Consider the following 22,001-nt stretch of genomic DNA (forward strand, 5'->3'; position numbering starts at 1 on the left):
AAGAAAGATCATACTGACTTGCCAAAGATCTTCTCCGGAAATGCAAAAAAATGTATCAGTAGTCGGGATGAACAGTGTGTTGTGGTGGTTAAGAAGTTAGACCTAGGACTTCAAATCCTGAAGTTGTGGGTTCAAATCCTGCTACTGACATCGTGTGACCATGAGCAAGTCACTTCGCCTATCTGTGCTCCACTTTGAAAAAACATAAGAACTGTAACCTATTGAACCTCAAATGCTGAATATCGTTTTGGATAAAGGTATCAGCCAAATAATTACTAATAATAATAACTCCTTCTGGCATCTGGACAATTCTTCCACGAGATAAACAGAAAAGACTGACAGGCACGCTTTGTCTCCATCCTTAGACAAAACACAGACAGGATGAAGGAGGAGGTCAGTGAACTACCGACAGAAAGAAAACGCACAAACGTTTCTATCAATTGAATTACACATCACGTTGTTAGCATGGCACAGCCCCATACTCCTAATAAGAAACAATGTATTTTGAATTATAAAACGTTGCAGTAGCTAGGCAGCCCTTCCTTGTCTGCAATTAAACATTAAAAATATGACGTTCAGTTGTTTGCTATATGTCGAAGTTTAAGGACACTCGAATAAATCGCCTGCAGACCGCAGCAGCCCCCCCCCCCCCCATAATTTGCAGGACACATTATGTGCAACTGATTTTACAAATACGGAACCTAACAAACGAAATGTAAACTAAGGCTCAGTGCAGAAAAGGGAGTGCCTTTTACTTACCAGTCTCCCTGCGACCAAACACCCAAACATTGCTCAGTTCTTCCTTGAATCTATCCAGTTTTGTAATATAGTTACATGCCACACTTGTTGGCCGTATGTCAGCATCTCACTTTTACTTTCGGCAGCACCTACAACATCGTCACGCACCTAAAGAATACAGAAGCTTCTAGATTTTACGATACTCTACTTTGTCATAAACCAGCAACAGCGCCCCTGCAGGAGGTCTACGCAACGTTAAACAACTGAACTTGGAAGCAGAAACTGCTGACTGAATCAAAACGCAACATTTATATTTTCAAAAAAGGCGTGAAACCTATGTGAATTGTTAAAATTGTTATTAAAAAGACTAAAACAAACACAAAAACGTTTCACCCGGATAAAACTGTGAATTTTCTGGGCTGCCTTTTTGCACGCCGATTCGTCAGTATTTGTCGCAAGTTGATGACGTTTTAATCCAGAACTACTCGGATGGGCTTCACGTTGGAAAGGCATTGTCGCTACCCGATCTGCGTGCCTACCAGATTTGCGCGCGCAGGCGTATTGAAAGCCTAGCATGCCGTAAAGTGTTCACGCATGCGTTAAACAGATTGGGCAGCACCGTAAAGTGAGCGATGACGTTTTCGTTCAATACGTATGCAATAACACACTCCGCATGCGCTTAATAATAAAAAAAAAATATATACTAAACATTTCGCTTTTCGGCACGGATCGCTCTCAACTGCGCATGTCGATACACAACGGGCAGTACAGTATTTTCGTTGAAATGCCGTAGTAGTTGACCATAATGATAATGTTATTAAATATTCATTGTACGTTCTGTTTTCACGGCTGAATTAAGTCATACTCCTCGTTATACACGTTGTTTATCACTGAGATCGCTTCGTTTAGTTTACATAGCACTTCTTTTTTCAGTTCCCATTGTACAAAGTATTTAACCATTGTATGTTATTATAGTCTACATATAAAAAATAAATGAGTTTTAAAAATAGATGTATTCAAGTACTTTATTGACATTGAGTAACGCAACGAAATTACTCGTGTCAACTTCACGTTGCATTTAAATTCCACTGTCAAATAGTTACGATATATAATAATACAATAAATAAATAATGAACTAAAAACTGAGTAATCATACAAAATATGTTCAAAATATTGGCAAGATGCCATATATAATGTTAAAGTAACCAGGATGGATTATTATTGCATAAATGCACAGCAGTATAGATTACCTTTACTACATTAATTGTACATGATCAATGAAAACGATTTCAGATTGAGGAGATATACGAGTTCAGTAAGTTTATTGCAGCTGGAAAAAAGTTTTTTTTTTTTTGTCCATTTGTAGCATACAGATTGATAATAATAATAATTCTTTGCATTTATATATCTGAAATGGCTGCCAGATGGGAGAAGCTCAAACAAGTTCTGTCCAAGAGGAGTGTTGTCCTTGATGATGTGTTCAGCTCTTCTTACACAGGGAATCTTGTATCGATGATCAAGTGATGGCAGGTCAGTTCCATTGAACGTCTTGTGATGTTTTTATGATCCACTGCAGGGCTTTTTTGGCAGGTTTGGTGCAGCTGTTGTACCAGGCTTTCATGCAGTTAGTCAAAACAAGTGTGTATATATGTAAAAATGAACTGTTGATGCACTTTTCATCCCTGGAAAAACTCTTTAAAAATAACTTTACATATTATTATTAATGAAATACACATGTCATAGGGCATCATGGTTTACAAAATTTTGTTGCGGTGATACTAGTGGATTGCATAAACAGTCTTTTTAAAGAAAAAGAAATCTTCATTTCATGTCTAACCCACATAAAGCACAACCCCAGCACCATCTTCTGTGATACTATTGCTCGTCTTGTACTCAAATTTAAATGGCTTTTATTCACCCATATAGTGTCTTAAATGTGAGTTAATAACTGAAAAATGAAAAAGGAAACACTTTTCATGCAAATTTTATTGAATAAATGTTATGAGAACAACAAAAGTGAACAATGTGAGAACAATGCACCTAAAAAAAACATTTGTCAAATGTACAAAAAAACCCAAAGAAGTAAAAAAAATCACCACATAGCTTTAACATATTTTACCCAGAGCACAGAAAATTTAAAGTTACATTGTTTTGCTATTTTGATTATTAAAATTATTCCACAGATAACTTCTAACATATTTTAATACTAATAAAGCCCAAACTGCTAAACTGCTTAACAAATATATATAACTTTATCAAAACGAAAAAAATATATATACAATTTAAAAGTACACAAGAGGAAAATTGAAAGGTCCTTCTCCTTAAATATATCTGCTGGTCAGATGGCCCTGTTGAAGAACACATAAAGGTCCAGTTGGTCAGGATGATTGACAAAACAACGTCTCAGGTCACAAGGTCACAGCCTCCCCAGGCCCCTGTGCACATTCTCAGCCAGCATACTGTTGTGGTGTTAATGCAATTGCAGCTCCACTTCAAGAGGGTCTTCAGAAATCTTCTTTCTTCAGCACCACAGTCAGGAGCACAAGACTTGACCAGGGTGTATGGCAAAGGGCATCACTGGACAAAAAAAAGAAAAACAGCAAAAAAAAAAAAAAAACAATGGTTATTATCTGGTGTAAATCTTTCAGTGTATGCAGTTCCATTCATAAACCAGAAGTAAATCATAAACTGATAGAAATGGGAATTAAGCAGAGGTGAAGTTTAAAAATTGAGTTTTAAAAGTATTTGAAAGGTTTTTCATTTATAGCCGGCATTCTACATTTTTGGTGTACATGTGCAAGCTGCTTCACCAGTTCTTTCATAAGCAAATTAGTGGTTGTGGATTAAAGATTACACTGAGGAGTGTTGGGGGAGAGACAGTACCAAATACTGGAAGGGACTAAATTGTTCAGAGCTTTTTATGTAATGAATAGTATAGAACTTTAAAATCAATTGTGAAGGAGACAGCCATCCAGTTTATTAAAGCTAAGGTCAAGTAAATGAGCTTGGAATATGGAGAAAAACAAAATGTAAACAAAACAAGATACATTACCCCAGAATACTTGGCAATGACGCAGTAGATTCAGACCCAAGACTCAAATGAAGGATTCTGGAAGCACTGGGCAGTAGCATCATCTTCTATTCCAACAGATATCACAGCATTCTCTCCTTCTTTAATTGCTGCCCTATCTTTCAGTTAAATTCTTCCACTTCACTAAGGCAAGTAAAATATAAAAATAATAAACAAGAAATATTTAAACACTTACTTCAAACATTCATAGACTTGACTTTTACCTGATACTGTATTCTGGGCCACCAAGAAATAAGTCTTCTGCCTCCTGTCCTGATACACCCTGTAGAGCAGCCAGGGCATGGATGATGGACTATCCAAAATTAAGAAAGAACAGAATACAAAAGTTGCTTGCATGTAACTGAAATATGACCACATCACATTATACGTGAAGGCATACATACACCAATTACCCAGTAACAAAGCATAATACCCCTAAGAATGTGTGCTTTATTTTGCAAATGAAACAGCCTGGTTTTGTTTCTATTGAAACTCATACAATGAGAAAAACACAACAGTTACTGGGATTGCGAGGATTCACACACACACTAAAATATTGTGGTCTAATGTTGGGGAGTTGCATAAGAAAAAACACATTTTAACATTCGTTAGTGGATACCAATTTACTTCTCTCTTTAAAAGAATTGTAAAATTTAGACACCTGATCTGAGATACATCTAGGCAGTTCAGATTTTCATATTCCCAAAAAGAGAAAACCTACTAATCCATTAATCAAGTATAAATCAGTAAACAGAAAAGTCCACCTGAGCAGTTTTTTTAATAACACAATTTATTAAAAGTTTTGCATATTTCAAAACATTCATGCGCGTTCATTGAAATCACCAGCCTATTTAAAACGGTAAATTTTGTAATATTCCAATTATTAAACAAAACGTCAGATAATCCTAAATATATCTAGATTATATTACAGTATATACTGTATTCTCAAAAATTGAAAAGCATTCAATAAACATTACACACAGTACCTTTAATCATAAAATTCACGGACACACGTCGTATTTCACTTCGCTCTCTGACCGTTAAATTGTTGCTAAATTCTTCCCGTAAAAGATATTCTTTCAAGTCGTTGTAAAATTGAAAAGTCTTCATTTTTTCAAGAAGTGAAAATTATTCTTCTGCCAGGAGAAAAATTCAATATGCTCCTATTCTCTACAGCGTTCTTCTTTCTCCTTCTCACTCGAATGGCGAAAGTTCTATTTGTTAATGCAGACCGAGAAATTAAAATCCCGTGGTAACTTTTTTTCTCGTGTGTCGTAAAACATTGGACATGCGCAGAACAAATCGGACAGCGTCGTGAAATGAATTTTAATTAAGCAGAGAGCGCGTGCGCGAGACAAATCGGATGGGGACTCCTGTCGCAAAGTAAAAGAAACGCAGATCGTGCAGGGTCGTAATAGTTAAGCTATGCGCCTGCGCGCGCAAATCTGGTAGGCACGCAGATCGGGTACCGACAAGCATGTTGATTTGATCTTGAACTTGAAAGGCATGTCTATTGAAGCTACTATCACTACCGTATCACGGTTTGTTCATTCGTTCAGCTTTATTTGATGTATTCCATAATTAAATGTAGGTGCAATATTGAGATCAGTCACTGCTTAAACGTTTCTACGTCTCTCAGATAAGCAATAATAACTCGTGTTCATCTTGTAAATGAGACGATGTGCACTTTTAACACCAATGTCTTATTTTGAGTCACCGTCAGATTTGTCTGTTACTGTAACTGGCCGAAACATGTAACCAGAATTCAGTCCCGCTTTCGCCAGCATCGCATTTAAAAAGCTTGTAGGCTCATCAAGAGAGTGTCCTCCTTGTGCAAACATAAATGGATCATTTAAATGAAATAAGCATTTAGGTCATTCTCAACACATAGTGTCGAAAACTGGTAAAACAGCAGTCAGTTTCATTTCAATCAATGGTAAATAAGTCCATGAACAACAAATTCAGAATCCTCCAGATTAATATTTTTACTTTCCCAGTATAACATTACAGGTCTGCAAAATTAAAACTCAAAAAAAAAATGTTTTACTTGTGAATAGTTATTTGTACAGTATTTGCATTAATTAGCACAATAAAAATTAAAATGATTCCAAAACGTCACATTTATGTAGACAATTGAAAAAAGATTAAACTCATAAAAAGTGTTTTTAATGTAATTTTAGTTTTACAAAAATAGAATATATCCATTATGTCTCATTTATATACAGATCTGAAAATAAATAATTAAAATTTAACAAATTACACAATTTATTCATGTACCAATAATGGCGCACTGCACGTTAAGCATTCATAGTTTTCATACTGTTTCTCTGTATGTTTAGCATTTGTTTGCTCAGAGGTTGATGAGCTTTCTGCTTCCTGAGCAGCTCTTGTTTACTTCACCCTAGCAGCCCGCTTCTTCTCTTCTTTCAGTGGCATCTTTTCACGTTAAAACTGATTAAGTCAGTGTTTCTGTTGCAATTACTTAGTACGTTTTCTTTAATTTTTCACTTAAGTTGACATTTAATTCTTCAACCTGCCTCACGAATGATTAAGGATATGAAGAGGTAGGGGAAGTGACGACGAAGGTGGTAGGGATGAGAATGTCGCCTGTACGCATGCGGTTGATTCTACAATAAAATAAAAAGGGAAATAACCTTGGAGGTCAATCATCACCCCGAAAGTAGATAGTAGATGTCATGTAGTATATGTGTGTACCAAATTTCAAGTCAATAGGTCATACGGTTTGTGAGCTACAGGTGATTTAAAATCCTGGACAGACAAACGAACAGAAACGGTAGCGTATTATATATAAAGATATATTGCACTAAATTAATTTAACATGAAAAATATTTAGTCAATTTGATATTTTTAAACATGTGTAAAGAAAACAACAACACATATTCATTGACTTACATATAACTTATGTAGATTTGTCACCTCTTAGTATTTTTTGATCCGAAACTTGGTTTGGATGTCTATGAATCATCCAGCAGTTGGCCTCCTTCATAATGACATTCTGTTGTCCCTGGTACCTTCCTCCTGTATCCTTGACACAGTATCTGGATGGAATCTTTCACCCTGGTCTTCACTCACTGCCTCAAGATTTCCGGAGCAAAACTCCAAATGCAAATTCAGAATGTTAACTTTGAAACTCAGGTTGCAACCCAGTTTCTTAAACTTAACTAATATATTTTTCACATTTTCTTTATAATTTGGACATTATTACCTAAAAACCTTGAAATGATTTATTTGAATGAAACCTCAGCCTTTCTTTCCACTGACTCAGAAATCAGTTTTCTAATATTACGTTCAGGAGAAATGTTCTCTTTGAATTTCACCTCACACAGACCTGGAAACTTTTGGCACAAATGCCCAAAACAGGTGCTGTCTTTTGATGGGGCTTTAACAAACTGCTTCATTAACCCAAGCCTTAAATGAAGGGGTTGCAGGAGTGCTTTTCTGGATCCACCCAGCTAGGTCTGATGATGACTTAGGTAACAAGCTGTAGCTTTTTTCTAGCTGGCCCTTCCTTATTAACCCAATGACAGTTATTGTCTCTGCTGTCAAAGAAAAATTTACAGAATTTACAAAGAAAATTTTAAAAATGTATTATTATTTACAATTTACAGAGAAAAAGGGGGAATTCTGTATGCTCTGACTATAGACCTAGTAAGATACATTGAACTTTCAGCAATATTCTGACATTCTTATTGAATAAAGTAACTGTTTTGCTTTAAACATTGATTATAATATTTGAAAATATTACATTCAAAAATTATAATTAAAATGAAATATTTATATTTGTAGTGCAAAACCAATAAAAAATATAATTAACAGCTAAAAATGTTAAGTGATGGAGAAAAATGGTTTTAATTGTTGGATTCAGTGCCCAAAAATACATAAAAATCACATGAAATGATCAAAAAAATGTTTTCAGTGTATACCTGTGATCTAGAAATATACTTTTGCTAAAAAGGCTACATAAATGCAAAAGTTGTTGTTGATAAATTAACCAGAACATCATGCAATCATATACAAAGAAATATTCTTTCTTTCTTGATTGATTGCTTTACTAGTTTTTTTTTTGTTTATTTATTTTGAACCTTGATTCCAACCATATGAGCTCAGCAATACAACTACATTAATTGACAATCAATATAAAAGAGCTGTATGAATGGGATTTGAAATTATCTCAGTAGGTTTGACCTACACCTCTGACTCACTGTGTGACACTGAGCATATCATTTAACTTGCCTGTGATATAACTTTAAGAAGATGCATGTGTAATGTGTCTTGATCTTATAAGTCATTTTGGGTAGATCTATGACATACATCTATCTAATATTTCCAGGATACACCACAGCAACTCTAACCTGGACTGAGTGGGTTTTGGAAAATGTTACATTTTGTGAAAAAAGTGAAAAATGCAACCCTGTATATTTATTTGTATAATTCATCTAATCTGCACCTATGTTGATTTTTCAGAACTTTACAGGCTTTAGGTACTTTTCAACAATCTGTAACCATGTTATTCTATTCTTGAGGCTCACTAGTGGTTTGCTACTTGTGGTAGACTGTCAGGTTTTGTGTGTGTCATCTTCTCTTTATAGTAATCTTTGGAATATGTTACTGAAGTAGTGACTTGTTTGTTAGTTTTTTTCCCATGAAAGTTCAAAGTATTCTCTGTTCTCAAGTTCAGTCCTGGTGCCCAATGTTGCAGCAGGTAATGTATACTTGTATTTATACTCTTACATTAATTAAACAACGCTTCTGTGCTTTGCTGTCAATCCAGAAATTACAAAACTGTTTTTTTAATATATGTTACATGGGAATAATTTAGTGTTTTTATCTTTACTTTTAAGATTTTCATCATTACCATCTATCCATTTTCCCAAAGTTCTGATAATGTAAATCATTATTTTGTAATGAGCATGCTAGTGGGCCTGACACTAGTAGTAGCAGCAGTCTTCCTGCGAGGCTTATCATTTGAAATATTTTGAAATGTCTTATAAATGTCACACCACTGTGCTTTTCGGAATGGAGAATAAGGGAGGAAAAATAAGACCAGTTAAACAATAAGCTCAATAAGTGATGAAACAATTTTCTGATTGTTAAAGTAAAAACTTGCAGCCATAGTAGGCCCTGAGGTCTGAAACTGAGAATCGCTGATCTATTTTTGTGATCTTATCTGTAGCCTTCCAGCATGTTTGCCATTACTGAACATACTGGTACTTACTGCACTTTCCTCTGAATGATATGTGAAACAAGTTGCCTTTGGCACATGTTTTTGTTTATTCCTGACTTTATATTTAGATAGATAGATAGATAGATAGATAGATAGATAGATAGATAGATAGATAGATAGATAGATAGATAGATAGATAGATAGATAGATAGATAGATACTTCTGTCACTTTCATCAACATTTCATTGTTGGTTATATCATCAGAAAGTAGACCAAGCTGTATAGAGAAGGTTAATCAAGCCCAAGAACCCCACATAAAAGTGGGAAAAGATGAAGAAAAGAAGAAGACATGATCAGCTCCAAAGGTGAATGCAAAACCCAGAATTTAGTCAAATCAAGCCATGTCCAACTCTCTTATTTATGCATTTTGTAAAAATTCAATTCAGCATGGTGACCAGATTAGAAACAACTGTTAATTTATTTGCAGTTAACTTTGGTACCCTAAAACTGGGCAAGATACAAACTAAACTGGAATTTCAAAGATCTTCATCCCATAAAAATAATTAAAGTTGACATACAGCTCAACAAGGAGAACTAGCTTGAATTTAGGAAAGCTAGTATGATATTGATGTATGATATTGGTGGCCTAGTGGTATGAGGAGATTCAAGTTTACATTTGCTTTGTGTATTTTGAAAAGGCATTTCAAGTGGAAGATATTGATAAGAAAGGAGACTGACAGGGCAGATACTGAACTCATTTGGGTTGTCAGCTGCCATACCCTACAATTGACAGGGTACATGTTGCACATCACATTCTGGTCTGCCTCTTTTAGCACTTTTGTTGGTCTCACGTCTTAGTTGACTGACTGCAGCCATTTTTATCGAGCCTGTTTATGACTGTGGTATTGCCATTGCCTAGATGTTTTTGGGCTCTGGCACATTTTGAACAGATTAATGCATGAAAATATGTGTGAATGAAAACCCCAGTATTGTTGATGAACCTGACATAATCATTTCAGTGTGAATTGCTATACCTGAAATTCAACTTTTAAACCCACTTACACCTTTAGTTTTGTTCATTCTCCTTTTAAATAATCCTCCCACAGGATCTGTTAATATCTGCATATTTGCCTGAAATACCATTTTCTGAACATATGATACTGTCACCATTTATAGCTATGTTAAAAAGTAAGTACAACCTATGAAGTGTTTCAACATATAAGTAAAGGCAAGCATTAGATCTTCATGCAAACAATGCCTACAGGTAAAAGTGACATGCTTGAACAACTCACACATAAAATTGACTTGGTGTATTCATTCTTCCAATCTAAATTAACAAAAGTACAGATTTGTCCCATGGAAAAAGTAAGTACACCCCTACACATTTATGACTTCTTCAAATTCATACAACTAGAATCAGATGTTCCAGATTAGGTGCCAATGATTAGAACCTCTTTAGGGAATGATCTAGGGTCTGGTGTTCTCTTTGCTAATAACACTGCACAACAAAGTTTTTGCTTCTTGAACACTGTTGGGTGCTGATCATGAATATCACATCAAAATTTACCCATCACATACCGTTTTAGAGAAATCTTCAGTTTTGCCATAATTTTTTCTTATATTTGTATCCAAACATTTTCACTCCTGTAAGTGACTTATCAATAACGGTTTGTGCAGCCTGGACATGTCCAGGCATGGAATTAGGCCAGGTTGGAAGTTGTTCTGTGGAAGTTGACATCCTGGAAATGCCTGGGCAGGTCTGAATGAGCTTGACGCTGTCTCAACATGCTATAAAGGTGGCTTGCATACACCGATCCTGCTCATTTGGTTTATATAGATAGTCAGTGTGTATGTATAGTATCAGTATAGTAAAGTATAGTATCTGTAGCAATATAACAGTAAGTAAGCTTAATGCTATAGACCAGGTTTGGGCAAAGTCATTCCTGGAGGGCCGCAGTGACTGCAGGTTTTTGTTCCCACCCAATTGCTAAATAAGAAGCACTTATTGCTCTAGAAACACTTCTGCTTCATTTTAGTTATCTCCCTCATTAAGATTTTGAACCCTTATTGCTTATTTAAGTCATAAACAGCTGCATTCTCGGTTTTTAATTGCTCCTTATTAGCAATTAGATGCAAATGACAAAAGAAACCAGCAGTTATCCATTTTGCTTGTTACCCTTTACACCTGTGTATATTTATCGTGCACTATTTGGTTTAATTAAATACTTGGAAGGAAAGAGAAGAGAAAATAGTGAAGGATTGAGAATTACCCATCTGTTTTACACTTCAAAGTATTTGGATGATATCCTTAGAATGGAAAAAAAAATCTAGGATATGAGAATGACTTGACATAGCAGAGTTAAAGCTCTAACAAGCCATGAAATGTAATTATTGGCAAGGATTGTTTTCTAATTAAGCAACTGGGTTGGAACAAAAACCCGCAGCCACTGCAGCCCTCCAGGAATGACTTTGCCCACCCCTGCTATAGACGTTTTGGTGTGGGGTGATATGTCTCGTCAGTGTCATAACAGCCGCAATACATTCTGCTATATCTGTGACGAATATACACTTGCGCCTCAGAGACGTTGGATGACTGCTCTTGTGAAGAAAGCTTATAATCTGTATTTTGGCTGCAAAATTGGTGATCAAGACAAGGAATGGGCGCCTCACATTTGCTGTGCGTCATGTGCTGTCAGTCTGAGAGCCTGGCTCAGAGGCACTCGACAGACGATGCTGTTTGCTGTTCCGATGATATGGAGAGAACAGAAAGACCATGTGACAAACTGTTACTTCTGTTTGACTAATGTGTCTGGTTTCTCTGCCAAAAACAAGAAGTCAATTGAATATCCTAATCTGCCTTCAGCAATGAGACCCGTGCCACATGACAACAGTCTTCCAATTCTGAAACCACCAGAGGATTGGACCTTAGATGAACCAGATGAAGAAACTGCAATGCAGGGTACTGAATAAATGATTGAAATAATAATAATAATTCAAATAATGATTTGAATAAATGATTGAAAAATCACATTTTCTTGTGTTTTTATTCATGTATATCACTTTTATCAGTATGCACTGTTTGCACAAAGATCTACTGTTATGCCTGTTCAAATACAGTATGTAGAAAAAGTCAACAGTTTCCGCGGGATGTATTTACTTTTTCTCATGATTGTATGTCAAGAGATGGGAAAATGCTCCCAATGGACTGACCTATCAGTGCATTTAATGTGGTCTATGATATGAAGTACTGTGGTGGGCTGGCGCCCTGCCCAGGGTTTGTTTCCTGCCTTGTGCCCTGTGTTGGCTGGGATTGGCTCCAGCAGACCCCCGTGACCCTGTAGTTAGGATATAGCGGGTTGGATAATGGATGGATGGATGGATGGATGATATGAAGTATCTTATTTTGGATTGATTTTATTGATCTCTTATGAAGATCAAGTAAACTTGGTGCAGTTTGTACAGCCCCCCTTTCTAATTGTGCATATTGGATATGCATATTGATAAGCACAAATTGGTTCATTAAGGCAGATGGTGAAAGATGAAGTGGGAGAGACAGAAGGTGAAGAATATGATAACAGATGAAGGTACTTCTTACTTTTTTTTTTTGCATATTTATGTGTGACAGAAGTTTTGAGATATAGTGGTTAAACTCATTAATAATATCACCAGAGAGTGGCAACATTTTTGCGTATTGATTAGTATATTCAGGTAAAAATAATTGTCCTCAGCTCTGTACATGTGACAGTAATCACTCTATTGATCTATAAATAAATATTTTAGTGGATACAAGAGTCCCAAGAGATACCAGAAACCATCTATGGACTGGATGCGAGTCCTTGTGCCTAAAGTTGCCAGATTAGGCAACACCTACTGGTGACAATGAACAGATTGAGATATTAAATAAATGGGTGGATAGATGGATGGAATGACTTCCTCATTTCATGTGGATTTTCTTTTATTAGTTCCCAAAACAATGTGATGGACTCTCTTTAAAAGAGTATAACTTCCCATTTATTACAAGTGTTTCATGTTCTGCTTGAATTTTTTTTCTTTCATTGTTTTGTTACTGTTAGCACAAAAGTCATCTTTATGCAGACTTCATTAAAATAGCAAAAACAGAAGTTTGAATTTTCCATCAATTCAAACTTTCAATGCACAAACTACAAAAGAGAACTTCAGAGGCCTAACAGTTGCTAACATGTGCAGAATGTGCTGAAGTTATATAGAAAACAGGATGATAACTAGGAGCTATTAGAATGAGATGATAAACTTGCATTAGTTATATTAGCATATACATTTTTATTTTACATATGTAAATTTTAGTCTTAGGAACACATCAGAAGGAGAGATAGCATTTGGCTCAAGGAAATATTTATCTTTATAGAAGCTCAAGAATTATAAAAAATATAAGAAACACCACCATCCATCCAATCACAGACACAAGTTAGAAGAAATTATATGACCTGGCTAATGATAAGAGTGGTCACAGTAAGGCAGTGGTTCTCAAACTGTGGGGTGGGTCCCCCTAGGGGGGCGTGAAGATGTGAAAAAAAGAAAACAAGAATCGAAAATATGAAAAATACATCTATTGAAACCAAAACAAATGAACTTAAACTATATTCTGATACTAGAAAAATAAATACAGAGTTAGATAAATGTCGATAAAAGTTAAGTAGGTATAATAAAATATGCATCTATGATATATCATTAATTTAAAAAGAACAAATTGGTATTAGTGGGCCCCTTTCAAAAAAAACGTTAAGGGGGCGCGATTAAAACTGTTATGAAAACTCGGGTCATAAATACTTAAGGGTTGAGAAACGCTGCAGTAAGGCATTATAAAAGTGTATTTCCATTAGTATAAGGAGCCCCTGTAGTGTTTCTTGACACAATCCAACTGAATGATTCATTGTGTGAAATTCCATAGTGTTAGTGTGTTAGAGCGAGAATGTGTAGCATTGTTCATAATGCCATTGAGTTTTGTTTTAATTCTGTCCTTTGCTACTACCTCTATGGGGTCCAGAGTGCACGTTCCTCTTATAGCAGTATCATAAAAAGAAAGACCCTATATAATTTATATATAATTTCTCTGTGTTATCAGACCTGCCGCCTGTCATTGATGTAGACCCCAAGTACCTGTAGCAGGGCACAACCTCCACATCCACTCCCTGAACAGTGACTAGGCACAGAGGCTCTTTGGTGTGGTAAATGTCTACACTTCCTTGGATTTGGTTATGTTCAGTTGCAGACATTTCTCTATGCATCAAGAAACAAAATTCTACACCGAATTCCTATACTCTACTCTCCTCTCCTCTTGTCAATACACCCCCATTGGTGCAGAAACATCTGCAAATTTCTGAAAATGACATGACCTGGTATTATATTTATAATCTAAGTTTTATATAGTGAACAGAATAATCAATATATAGGAATATTCCTTGTGGTACTCCAGTGCTGCTCACATCCACACCAGAGACACAGTCTTTGAGTACCATAAACTACAAACTGCCAGACAGATAGTCCATTATCAGGGACACCATAGGCTCACAGATGCCTATCCCTGAGCTTATTCCATAACAGGGAAGACTAGATGATGTTGCTGGCAATGGAGAAATCAAAAAATATAATCCTCACAGTGCTGCCATCTTTGTCCAGGTGGGAATAAGCCTTGTAGATCAGATAGATAATTGCACCTTCTACTACAGTTTATGTTCGATAGGCAAACTACAGTGGGTCCAAGTGGTCATTCATAAAAAGAGCTTTATAGTCCAGACTATTGCTCTAAAATAGCAGAGCCTTTTCCAACCAAACATGAACTTATGGAAGGAATGACTTTAGGCCTACAGTTAATTCTGCCTCAAGGCTTTACATCCCTTTTGTAGAATTAACACTTGAGACCATCCTGGGTCCTCCCTGTGTGGAGTTTTCATGTTCTCCCACTGTCCACATACATGCAGGTTTGGTGAACTGGCGACACTGAATTGGCCCTATAGTGTGTTTGGTCACCCTGCAATGGCCTAACGCCCTATGCTAGCAGGAATAGTCTCCAACACTCTCCACGACCCAAGTTTGGATTAAGCAGGTTGAAAAATGACATGACATTTGGGCCAGGAATAGTTTCTGTCGTAAAACAACAGCACCAGTAAAACACTACAAAGTTGCCCCTGGTTCTATGCATCATATTCCTTAAAAGAGCAGCACAGTTTTCTCATTTTAAAATTAGTACCATGTGGTGTCCTCCAGCAATTTGATGGAAGAATACTGGCCTCTTGCATGTCCTACCTGACCTCACCATAGAAAGGACAACCTAGCCCCAACTTGTTGTCACAAGGTTATATATAATTCCTCTAAGGACCTTGTCTCTTCATGGAAGAAAATGCATGTCTAGTATCCTGTCCTGTACCATTTTGGCAACTCTCCTTTCTGTGCTGGTGCCTCTGACTGTAGCTGGTATGGGCCACCCAGTACACATAAAGGTAGCCTATTACCCTCTATACCAGTGCTTCTCAAACTTGGTCCTGGGGACCTACTGTTGCTGCAGGTTTTTGTTCCAACCAGCTTCAGTTTTCAATTGGACTCGTGGGCTAATTAAGTGAACTGTTATTTCCCAAGTTCTGTGTTTTGGGAACAATTTAGAAATTAGAAAACTAAGTTTGGTAAATATATATATATATATATATTAAAATGTACCAAGCAGGTATTTGAGAATAATGTATTTTTTTTCTTTTTAACAATATTTTCAACTTGATTTTCATTCTACTTTTCCAGGTGTTGTAATTGTTTAATCCATTATTTACTAATTAATGGGTCTGACGCTAAAGTAGTTGCAGCCCTTGATTATTTAGTGTTGTTTGCCTGGGTGTCTGCTCTGCTTTAATTGTCCTTAATAAGGTACAACAAAGGTGGAAAACTGCACAGAGAAACGGCAAAATATAATGAAATCAACAAGAGAGTTAAGCATTTTAAATCTATAGCAAAAGCAGAAATATTTCTAAATGTCTTATAAATGAGACCAGTGATCTCATTAAATGAGATCAGTGATATCAGGTGTTGTCACTGATGCGAAATCTGATTGGAACAAAAACCTGCAGCCATAGTGGGTCCCCAGGACCAAGTTTGAGAACCCCTGCTCTAGAACAATGACTTCTCACACTGACATGCGCAATTTCTTTAGTTAATGTTTACCCTATTTTGTTTGCCATCCTTGTACCTTTCTTACTAGCTGGACAACTCTCTGGAGTATCTGTATTCAGTAGTAAGTGATGGAACTGCATCAGAAAAGTAACACAATTGATGGTTACCATTAAACAAAGAACATTTGGATCCATCAATTTTGTTTTGCAGATTTGCAAATGAAGTACAACAACTTTCATTTAATTAATGACAATAATTAACCTTTATTTTAAGTGATCATTCTCCAACATGCCTTTTGCATTTATTTGCCACTGCTGTAACTATGTACCTTAAACAAGACAGTACCACCTTAACATCAGAAATCTGTTATACATGACTGAAATATTGTTCCTTTATATAGCAAGATACAACAGTTTAGTTTGTTCAAGTTACAAATATTCACTAATGTGCATTAAAACATTTTGCATAATTGTGCCTGCATCTATGAAATTATCCCAGATACACACATGGAAACCACTATGCATTTGTAAAATATTTTATTTAAATTATACCACAAATGTTTCAGATAAGGAAGTACTCCGAGAACAATGACTGCTTGGCAGGATCTAATCCATCAACGTGTAAGGCACTATTGTACAGAGCAAACATATTTCAGCTATGGAGCACAATTTAGTCAGGATAATATCACACTCCAAAAGCTTCAGCACCACCATTAACAAATAAAAAAAAAAAATAAAAGGCGATGTCTTTCTCAGACTGAAATCTGCAGTGTTCAACGAGGCATCGGTAATCAGCTATCAGGCATCAGCTATCATACATGACTCAAACATTTTTGTGTTATATAGCAAGATTGTAAAGCTTAATTTACGTAAGTTATAAATATTCAGCAATGTGGATCAAATCATTTTGCAGTCATTGTTTTTATTGACAATACACTGATATAAAATTACAAATCATAACTTACAAAAAAAAAAACATTTACATCAAACCAGAAGTGTCTATAAAAATGAAAATAAATTAACACTTTCAAATTTTTTAAGTAATCATTATAAACTGCACTTTATGTACTGCTTAGAATGGGTAGTTAATACTTCATTGCACTGCCATTAACAATGTTTTGGTGTGCCATAATTAAGGCAGTTTTTCCAAGAGGAAAAATTAAGGAGATCACAATTAACCTCTCTTTCAGAAAAAGATACACACTGGCCCAAGTTTAGCAGGCAATGAATGTACTCACTGTATTCTCCTAAACCGCTTCAAAAAGTGAATAGCAGCATGGCACCATATGCTGGATTTTCACATTCAATCATATTTCATATAATTTAAAGATTCAGAGAAAAAAGAAAGCTGGTGATAAACTTGGGGGATATGAAATAAGAAACTACAATGGATTACAAATGATCCTGGTTAATAATTTAACTTCATTTTTTTTTTAAACACATTTGCAGTTTCATGGGTATAAAATACTGGCAGTATAAAATTTATTGTTGAAGAAACCATTCCCCTAGTTAAAAATATACATAATAGTATATATATGTATGTATGTGTGTGTGTGTGTGTGTGTGTGTATAAACAAATCAAACAGGATCGCTTGTGGACACTTCAGAGTTGACTTGCTTTCCTTTACCAGCAAGGGACACTACAACACGGCAACAGAACCCACTTTATTTATCTAGCGAGATTACCTCTTGCCAAACTTTAAAAAAAAAAAAAAAAAAATTAAAAACACACAATTTAAAAAAATAAAATTTTATTAAAAGCAAAAAGGGACCAAAAGTGAGAAACAAGCATAGTAAAATAAAAGCCCATGCATGCTGGGTGACATCTGATGCTTCTAACACAGTCAACAAAAGGCACAAAGCTGTGCAAGGACAGAACTATTAGCCAGCTCAAAACTGCAAGAAATATCATACTCCTCAACTATCGTAAACGATCCCAGCGCCAAATTGAGGCATCATCACATACAGCTATCAAGATGCTGCTGTCACGGCTGAAACTGGTCTGACGGATAGCCGAAGTGCATTTTGGATAGGTCAAGGTGGTACACCTGCAAGTGGGAGGAAGGAAAAAAAAATTAATTTCATTGCAAGTTTTTTTTTTTTTTTATTTCTTGCCAATATGACAAGCTTATAGGTTATAGAATTTCAATATGTCAATTTGCAAATACTCTTTTTTTCTCTGGGGAAAAAGGAGGCTCAAAGGAATATTCAATTCAGGGCAAACCTCTTTAAGAAGATGCAATATAAAGGTTAAGTTTCAATATGGTATGCATTTTTAAAAAAATCCAAGGTGTTTAAACAACAAGAGTGTCTGTCCACTACCCGATATCCTCCGTTTTGTTTATTTTACACAATAAATGGCTTCAGACCTTTAGAGAAAATGCAGTATTAAGTGAAAAATAACTTGAATGAACACATGATCATGTTTTTAAATCAAATCATTCCTTTCTTTATTCAAGGAAAAAAGTTATCCAACACTCCTATCACCAAAATGAAAAAGTATTTGCCCCCATAGTTTCAACACTTGGTTGCTGCAGCTTTAGAAGCAATATTTACAGCTAATCGTTTCCTATTAATTTAATACCACTTCTTCATATTGCTGTTGAGTCCACTCTACTTTGCAGAACTGCTTTAACTCAGATACACTGGAAGGTTCTTCTTGTTGCAGGTCCTGCCACAGCATTTTTGTGTTGAAGTTAGGGACTTTAACTAGACCACTACAAAATTGTATTTTTTTCTCTTCTGGGGTTGAGACTGAATTATCCTCCAACCTGACTGCCAGCATTAACAGCCATCATACAGTATATTTGTAGAGTTCCTCAATTTAATTTTATTAGTTCAATGATCCCTCTTCCCCCACCTTTGCAGAATTTGTCTGATGTTTCTTATTTTATTTGTACCAGTAAGAAATCTAAACTTAACCATACCATACTCACTCATCCCAGGGATGACGGAGGGATTTTCTTTCTAGACCTGCAGTTTTGCCATTATGCTTATGTGACCTGGCCTTTAACATCAAGGTTTGATTCCTGTTTTTCATGCTTAGAGCTTAAGGGATGTCATTTTCCCTGACTTCTCATTAAAATTAAATTGAAAACAGCCAAACTTTATTTTGGGTCAGCAATATCTCTGCGTGGACTTTGACAGAAAAATTATTCAGATAAGTGCCGAAGTGGCACATTCAGACCCTTATTTTTTAGTGATGGGTAGGCATTCCTGTACATTCCCTAAATGCTCTCAATGTGCAATCTGCACCTTAGGAAATATTTATAACAATGCCCTCAAAACATGCAAAGACCTTTGTGTAAGAAATGGGAGTTTCCTCTAAATCTTTTTTTTCCCATTTACAACTTCTGTCTTTGCTGAATCTTTTGGCTGATCTATACAGCTTCTCTACCTGTTCACCCACTTTACTCATTTTTTTTTTTTTTTTTTTTAACATCCTTAAGTTCCTGAAGTAATTCTTCTTTGTAATCTCTCCTGTTTTCCTATCTGTCTCTAAAATATGGTAAAGGCTCTTGCCCCCTCTGCAGTTGGCTTTTGGAGTCCTGTCCTTGGCAATATAACATTTTGTTCAAAGAAACTCAAACTATTAGTTCATAGTTTAAATTTTGTGCATAGGTTATATTTGACTGCGTGTCATTAATATGTCATGGGAATTGCATTGGACCCTTCATGTTTTACCTATGGGACTAGATTTGCCAGTGCCTTTATACACACCTTTTGTTTTTGTCCTGTGTATTCTTTTGTGTAATGTGCCATTTATTATCTACATTTTTAAATTATCAATTGCCTGTATCTCCTCACTTATTTATCTTATTAGATGCATCTCCACTCAGACTGTCCTTCTTCCAAAAGAGAGTCTTTATTTTAGGTACAACTGTTGCCAAATTGTTGTTAGTGTGCAAATGGAAATCACCTAATTTAGTTACACCTTGTCTCTGGATTTTCTCATTTTATAATCTGATTTATTTAGTTATCTGCAGCTTGTATTTATAAAGCTTCCTAAACCCTTGTATACCTGGGAAGAAACTGCTAGGATATTTTTGTTTTCTTTTCTAGATAATGGCGTTTGACTTTTCTTTTTTACCCTGCAGGACGCTTTTTGGGGGTTTGGGAAGAAACATGGTTCTCTCTATATATTTTGTAATTTTTTTTTTCTTCTCTTATTATTTCTACTTGACCTTAGTGTTCAGATGTCTTGTACATACTGCATATATGTATATTGTTTCTTCAGAGCCAATTAGTTGTAGACTTGCTTTCATGCTCAGGGTCATGGTCCCACTGAATAACTCAATTACATTTCGGTTTCATTTCATAAACAGATAACCGGATATTCTTCTTCAGATATTCTGGTAAAGTGCAGAATGCATGGTTCCTCCAGTAATGAGAAGGCTTCTAAGTCCTAAGGCAGCAAAGCATCTGCACACCATCACACTATTTGCCCCCCCCCCCCCCCCAAGGTATCAGGATTACAGCAGACACAGTGGGACCTATGTTGTGCAAATAATTCTATATTTGACTTTTCTATTCATAGAACATTATTCTTTTAGAATTGGGGATCATTCTGGCATTTCTTTGGAAATGCAAGGTGAGCACTGATGTTACTCTTGGATAGAATAGGTTTTCATTTTGCTCCTCTCCGACAAATTCCAATTTTACTCAGCCTCTTTCTCATTGTGGAGTTATGAACGCTGACCTTAGATAAGCCATGAAAGATCTGAAGTTCTTTGGATGGTCTTCTGGGATCCTCTGGGACTTATGAAATGAGCTGTCGCTGTTCCATTTGGTAACTTTGGCAGACCGGCCTTCCCTGGAACGATTTACCATTTGTTCTCCATTTGTAGTTTAAGATTGTGGTGCAGTGTGCTACATTGTCTGCATACCCAGAGCATTAGCAATGGCTTTGTAATGTTTTCCTGATTGGTAAATTTCAACAACTTTTGTTAACCTTTCAATGTAAGGATCAATATATGGTTAGGTTTACATTCAACGCAGCTGGATGCAATCTGTTCAGCTGTTTGAGTTTGTGAAGCACGAAATTTCCTTTCCTCAAGGGCAATAGAGGCACTGGAAAACTATTACTTAGCAAATGTAGAAATGGTGTTATAAGCTTATAGTTATACTGGTTACCCTTTTCATGAAAAAAAGTTTAACATGAAATGTTTTTTCTTTTTTAGCATATGTGGACATAGCAAGATTTGAGCTTCATTTAAACAGTATCTTTAAATAAAGATGTAGCCAATAAAAAAATACATTCAATAAAAAAATCAACAGATACTTTTTTGGCAGATGAAAATGGTGCAAGGAAACCCTTGGCTCTAATAGCTGGTATTGTCCCCTTTGGCAGAAATATTCTCAAGTAAGCTTTTTCTATAGCTCTCTACCAATCTCCAAAATTAACCGGGAGAATGTTTTTCCCCACTCCTCCTTGAAGAAATTTTCACCTGTATGATGCTTGATCGGTGTCGTTGTGCGCATAGCATGTTTCAAATCCCCTAAAAGCATCTTGATGGGTTTGAGATCTTGGCTTTGACTCAGACATTATAGAACCCTCAGTTTCTTTTTTTTTTAATCTTGGTGTATTTACTGGTATGGTCAGAAGCACTGACATGAAGCAAGGTTCACTTTAATTTTCTGACAGACAATCTCACATTATCCTTAAGCACATTCAGGTACAATGAAGAATTTCTATTAACTGTTATGACTGTGGCCTTCATAGGCCCTGATACCACAAAGCAACCCCATACCATAACATTTCCACCAGTCTGTTTTATAGCTTGTAAGATTCATCTAGTAACGTGCAAACTTTGGTTTTCACTAAACATATCTTCTGGTTCTTGGCTAAACAACTATCTTTACCCAGTCTGTCCAT

The 22,001-nt window shown here is 35.8% G+C and overlaps 2 protein-coding genes and 1 long non-coding RNA gene across 3 annotated transcripts in view; all 3 read right to left on the minus strand.

The window, feature by feature from the left end:
- Positions 1-1,101, minus strand: part of hikeshi (heat shock protein nuclear import factor hikeshi) — a 40,679-nt gene extending 39,578 nt beyond the window's left edge. The window contains exon 1 of the mRNA XM_028800106.2: positions 760-1,101. Within this exon, the coding sequence (XP_028655939.1) occupies positions 760-789 (30 nt within the window). The 5' untranslated portion in view covers positions 790-1,101. The remainder of the gene's footprint in view (positions 1-759) is intronic.
- A 1,608-nt stretch (positions 1,102-2,709) lies between these two features.
- LOC127527451 (uncharacterized) lies at positions 2,710-5,256 on the minus strand. Its single transcript, XR_007934754.1, has 2 exons — positions 4,795-5,256; positions 2,710-4,121 (listed from the first exon to the last, which is right to left on the minus strand). It is a non-coding gene; the product is annotated as an uncharacterized LOC127527451 (long non-coding RNA).
- Positions 5,257-16,638: 11,382 nt separating this feature from the next.
- Positions 16,639-22,001, minus strand: part of eed (embryonic ectoderm development) — a 46,965-nt gene continuing 41,602 nt past the window's right edge. Inside the window, exon 12 of the mRNA XM_028800109.2 lies at positions 16,639-18,174. Within this exon, the coding sequence (XP_028655942.1) occupies positions 18,048-18,174 (127 nt within the window). The 3' untranslated portion in view covers positions 16,639-18,047. The remainder of the gene's footprint in view (positions 18,175-22,001) is intronic.

Source organism: Erpetoichthys calabaricus, chromosome 4 (genome assembly GCF_900747795.2).
Source record: "Erpetoichthys calabaricus chromosome 4, fErpCal1.3, whole genome shotgun sequence".
Classification (NCBI taxonomy): domain Eukaryota; kingdom Metazoa; phylum Chordata; class Cladistia; order Polypteriformes; family Polypteridae; genus Erpetoichthys; species Erpetoichthys calabaricus.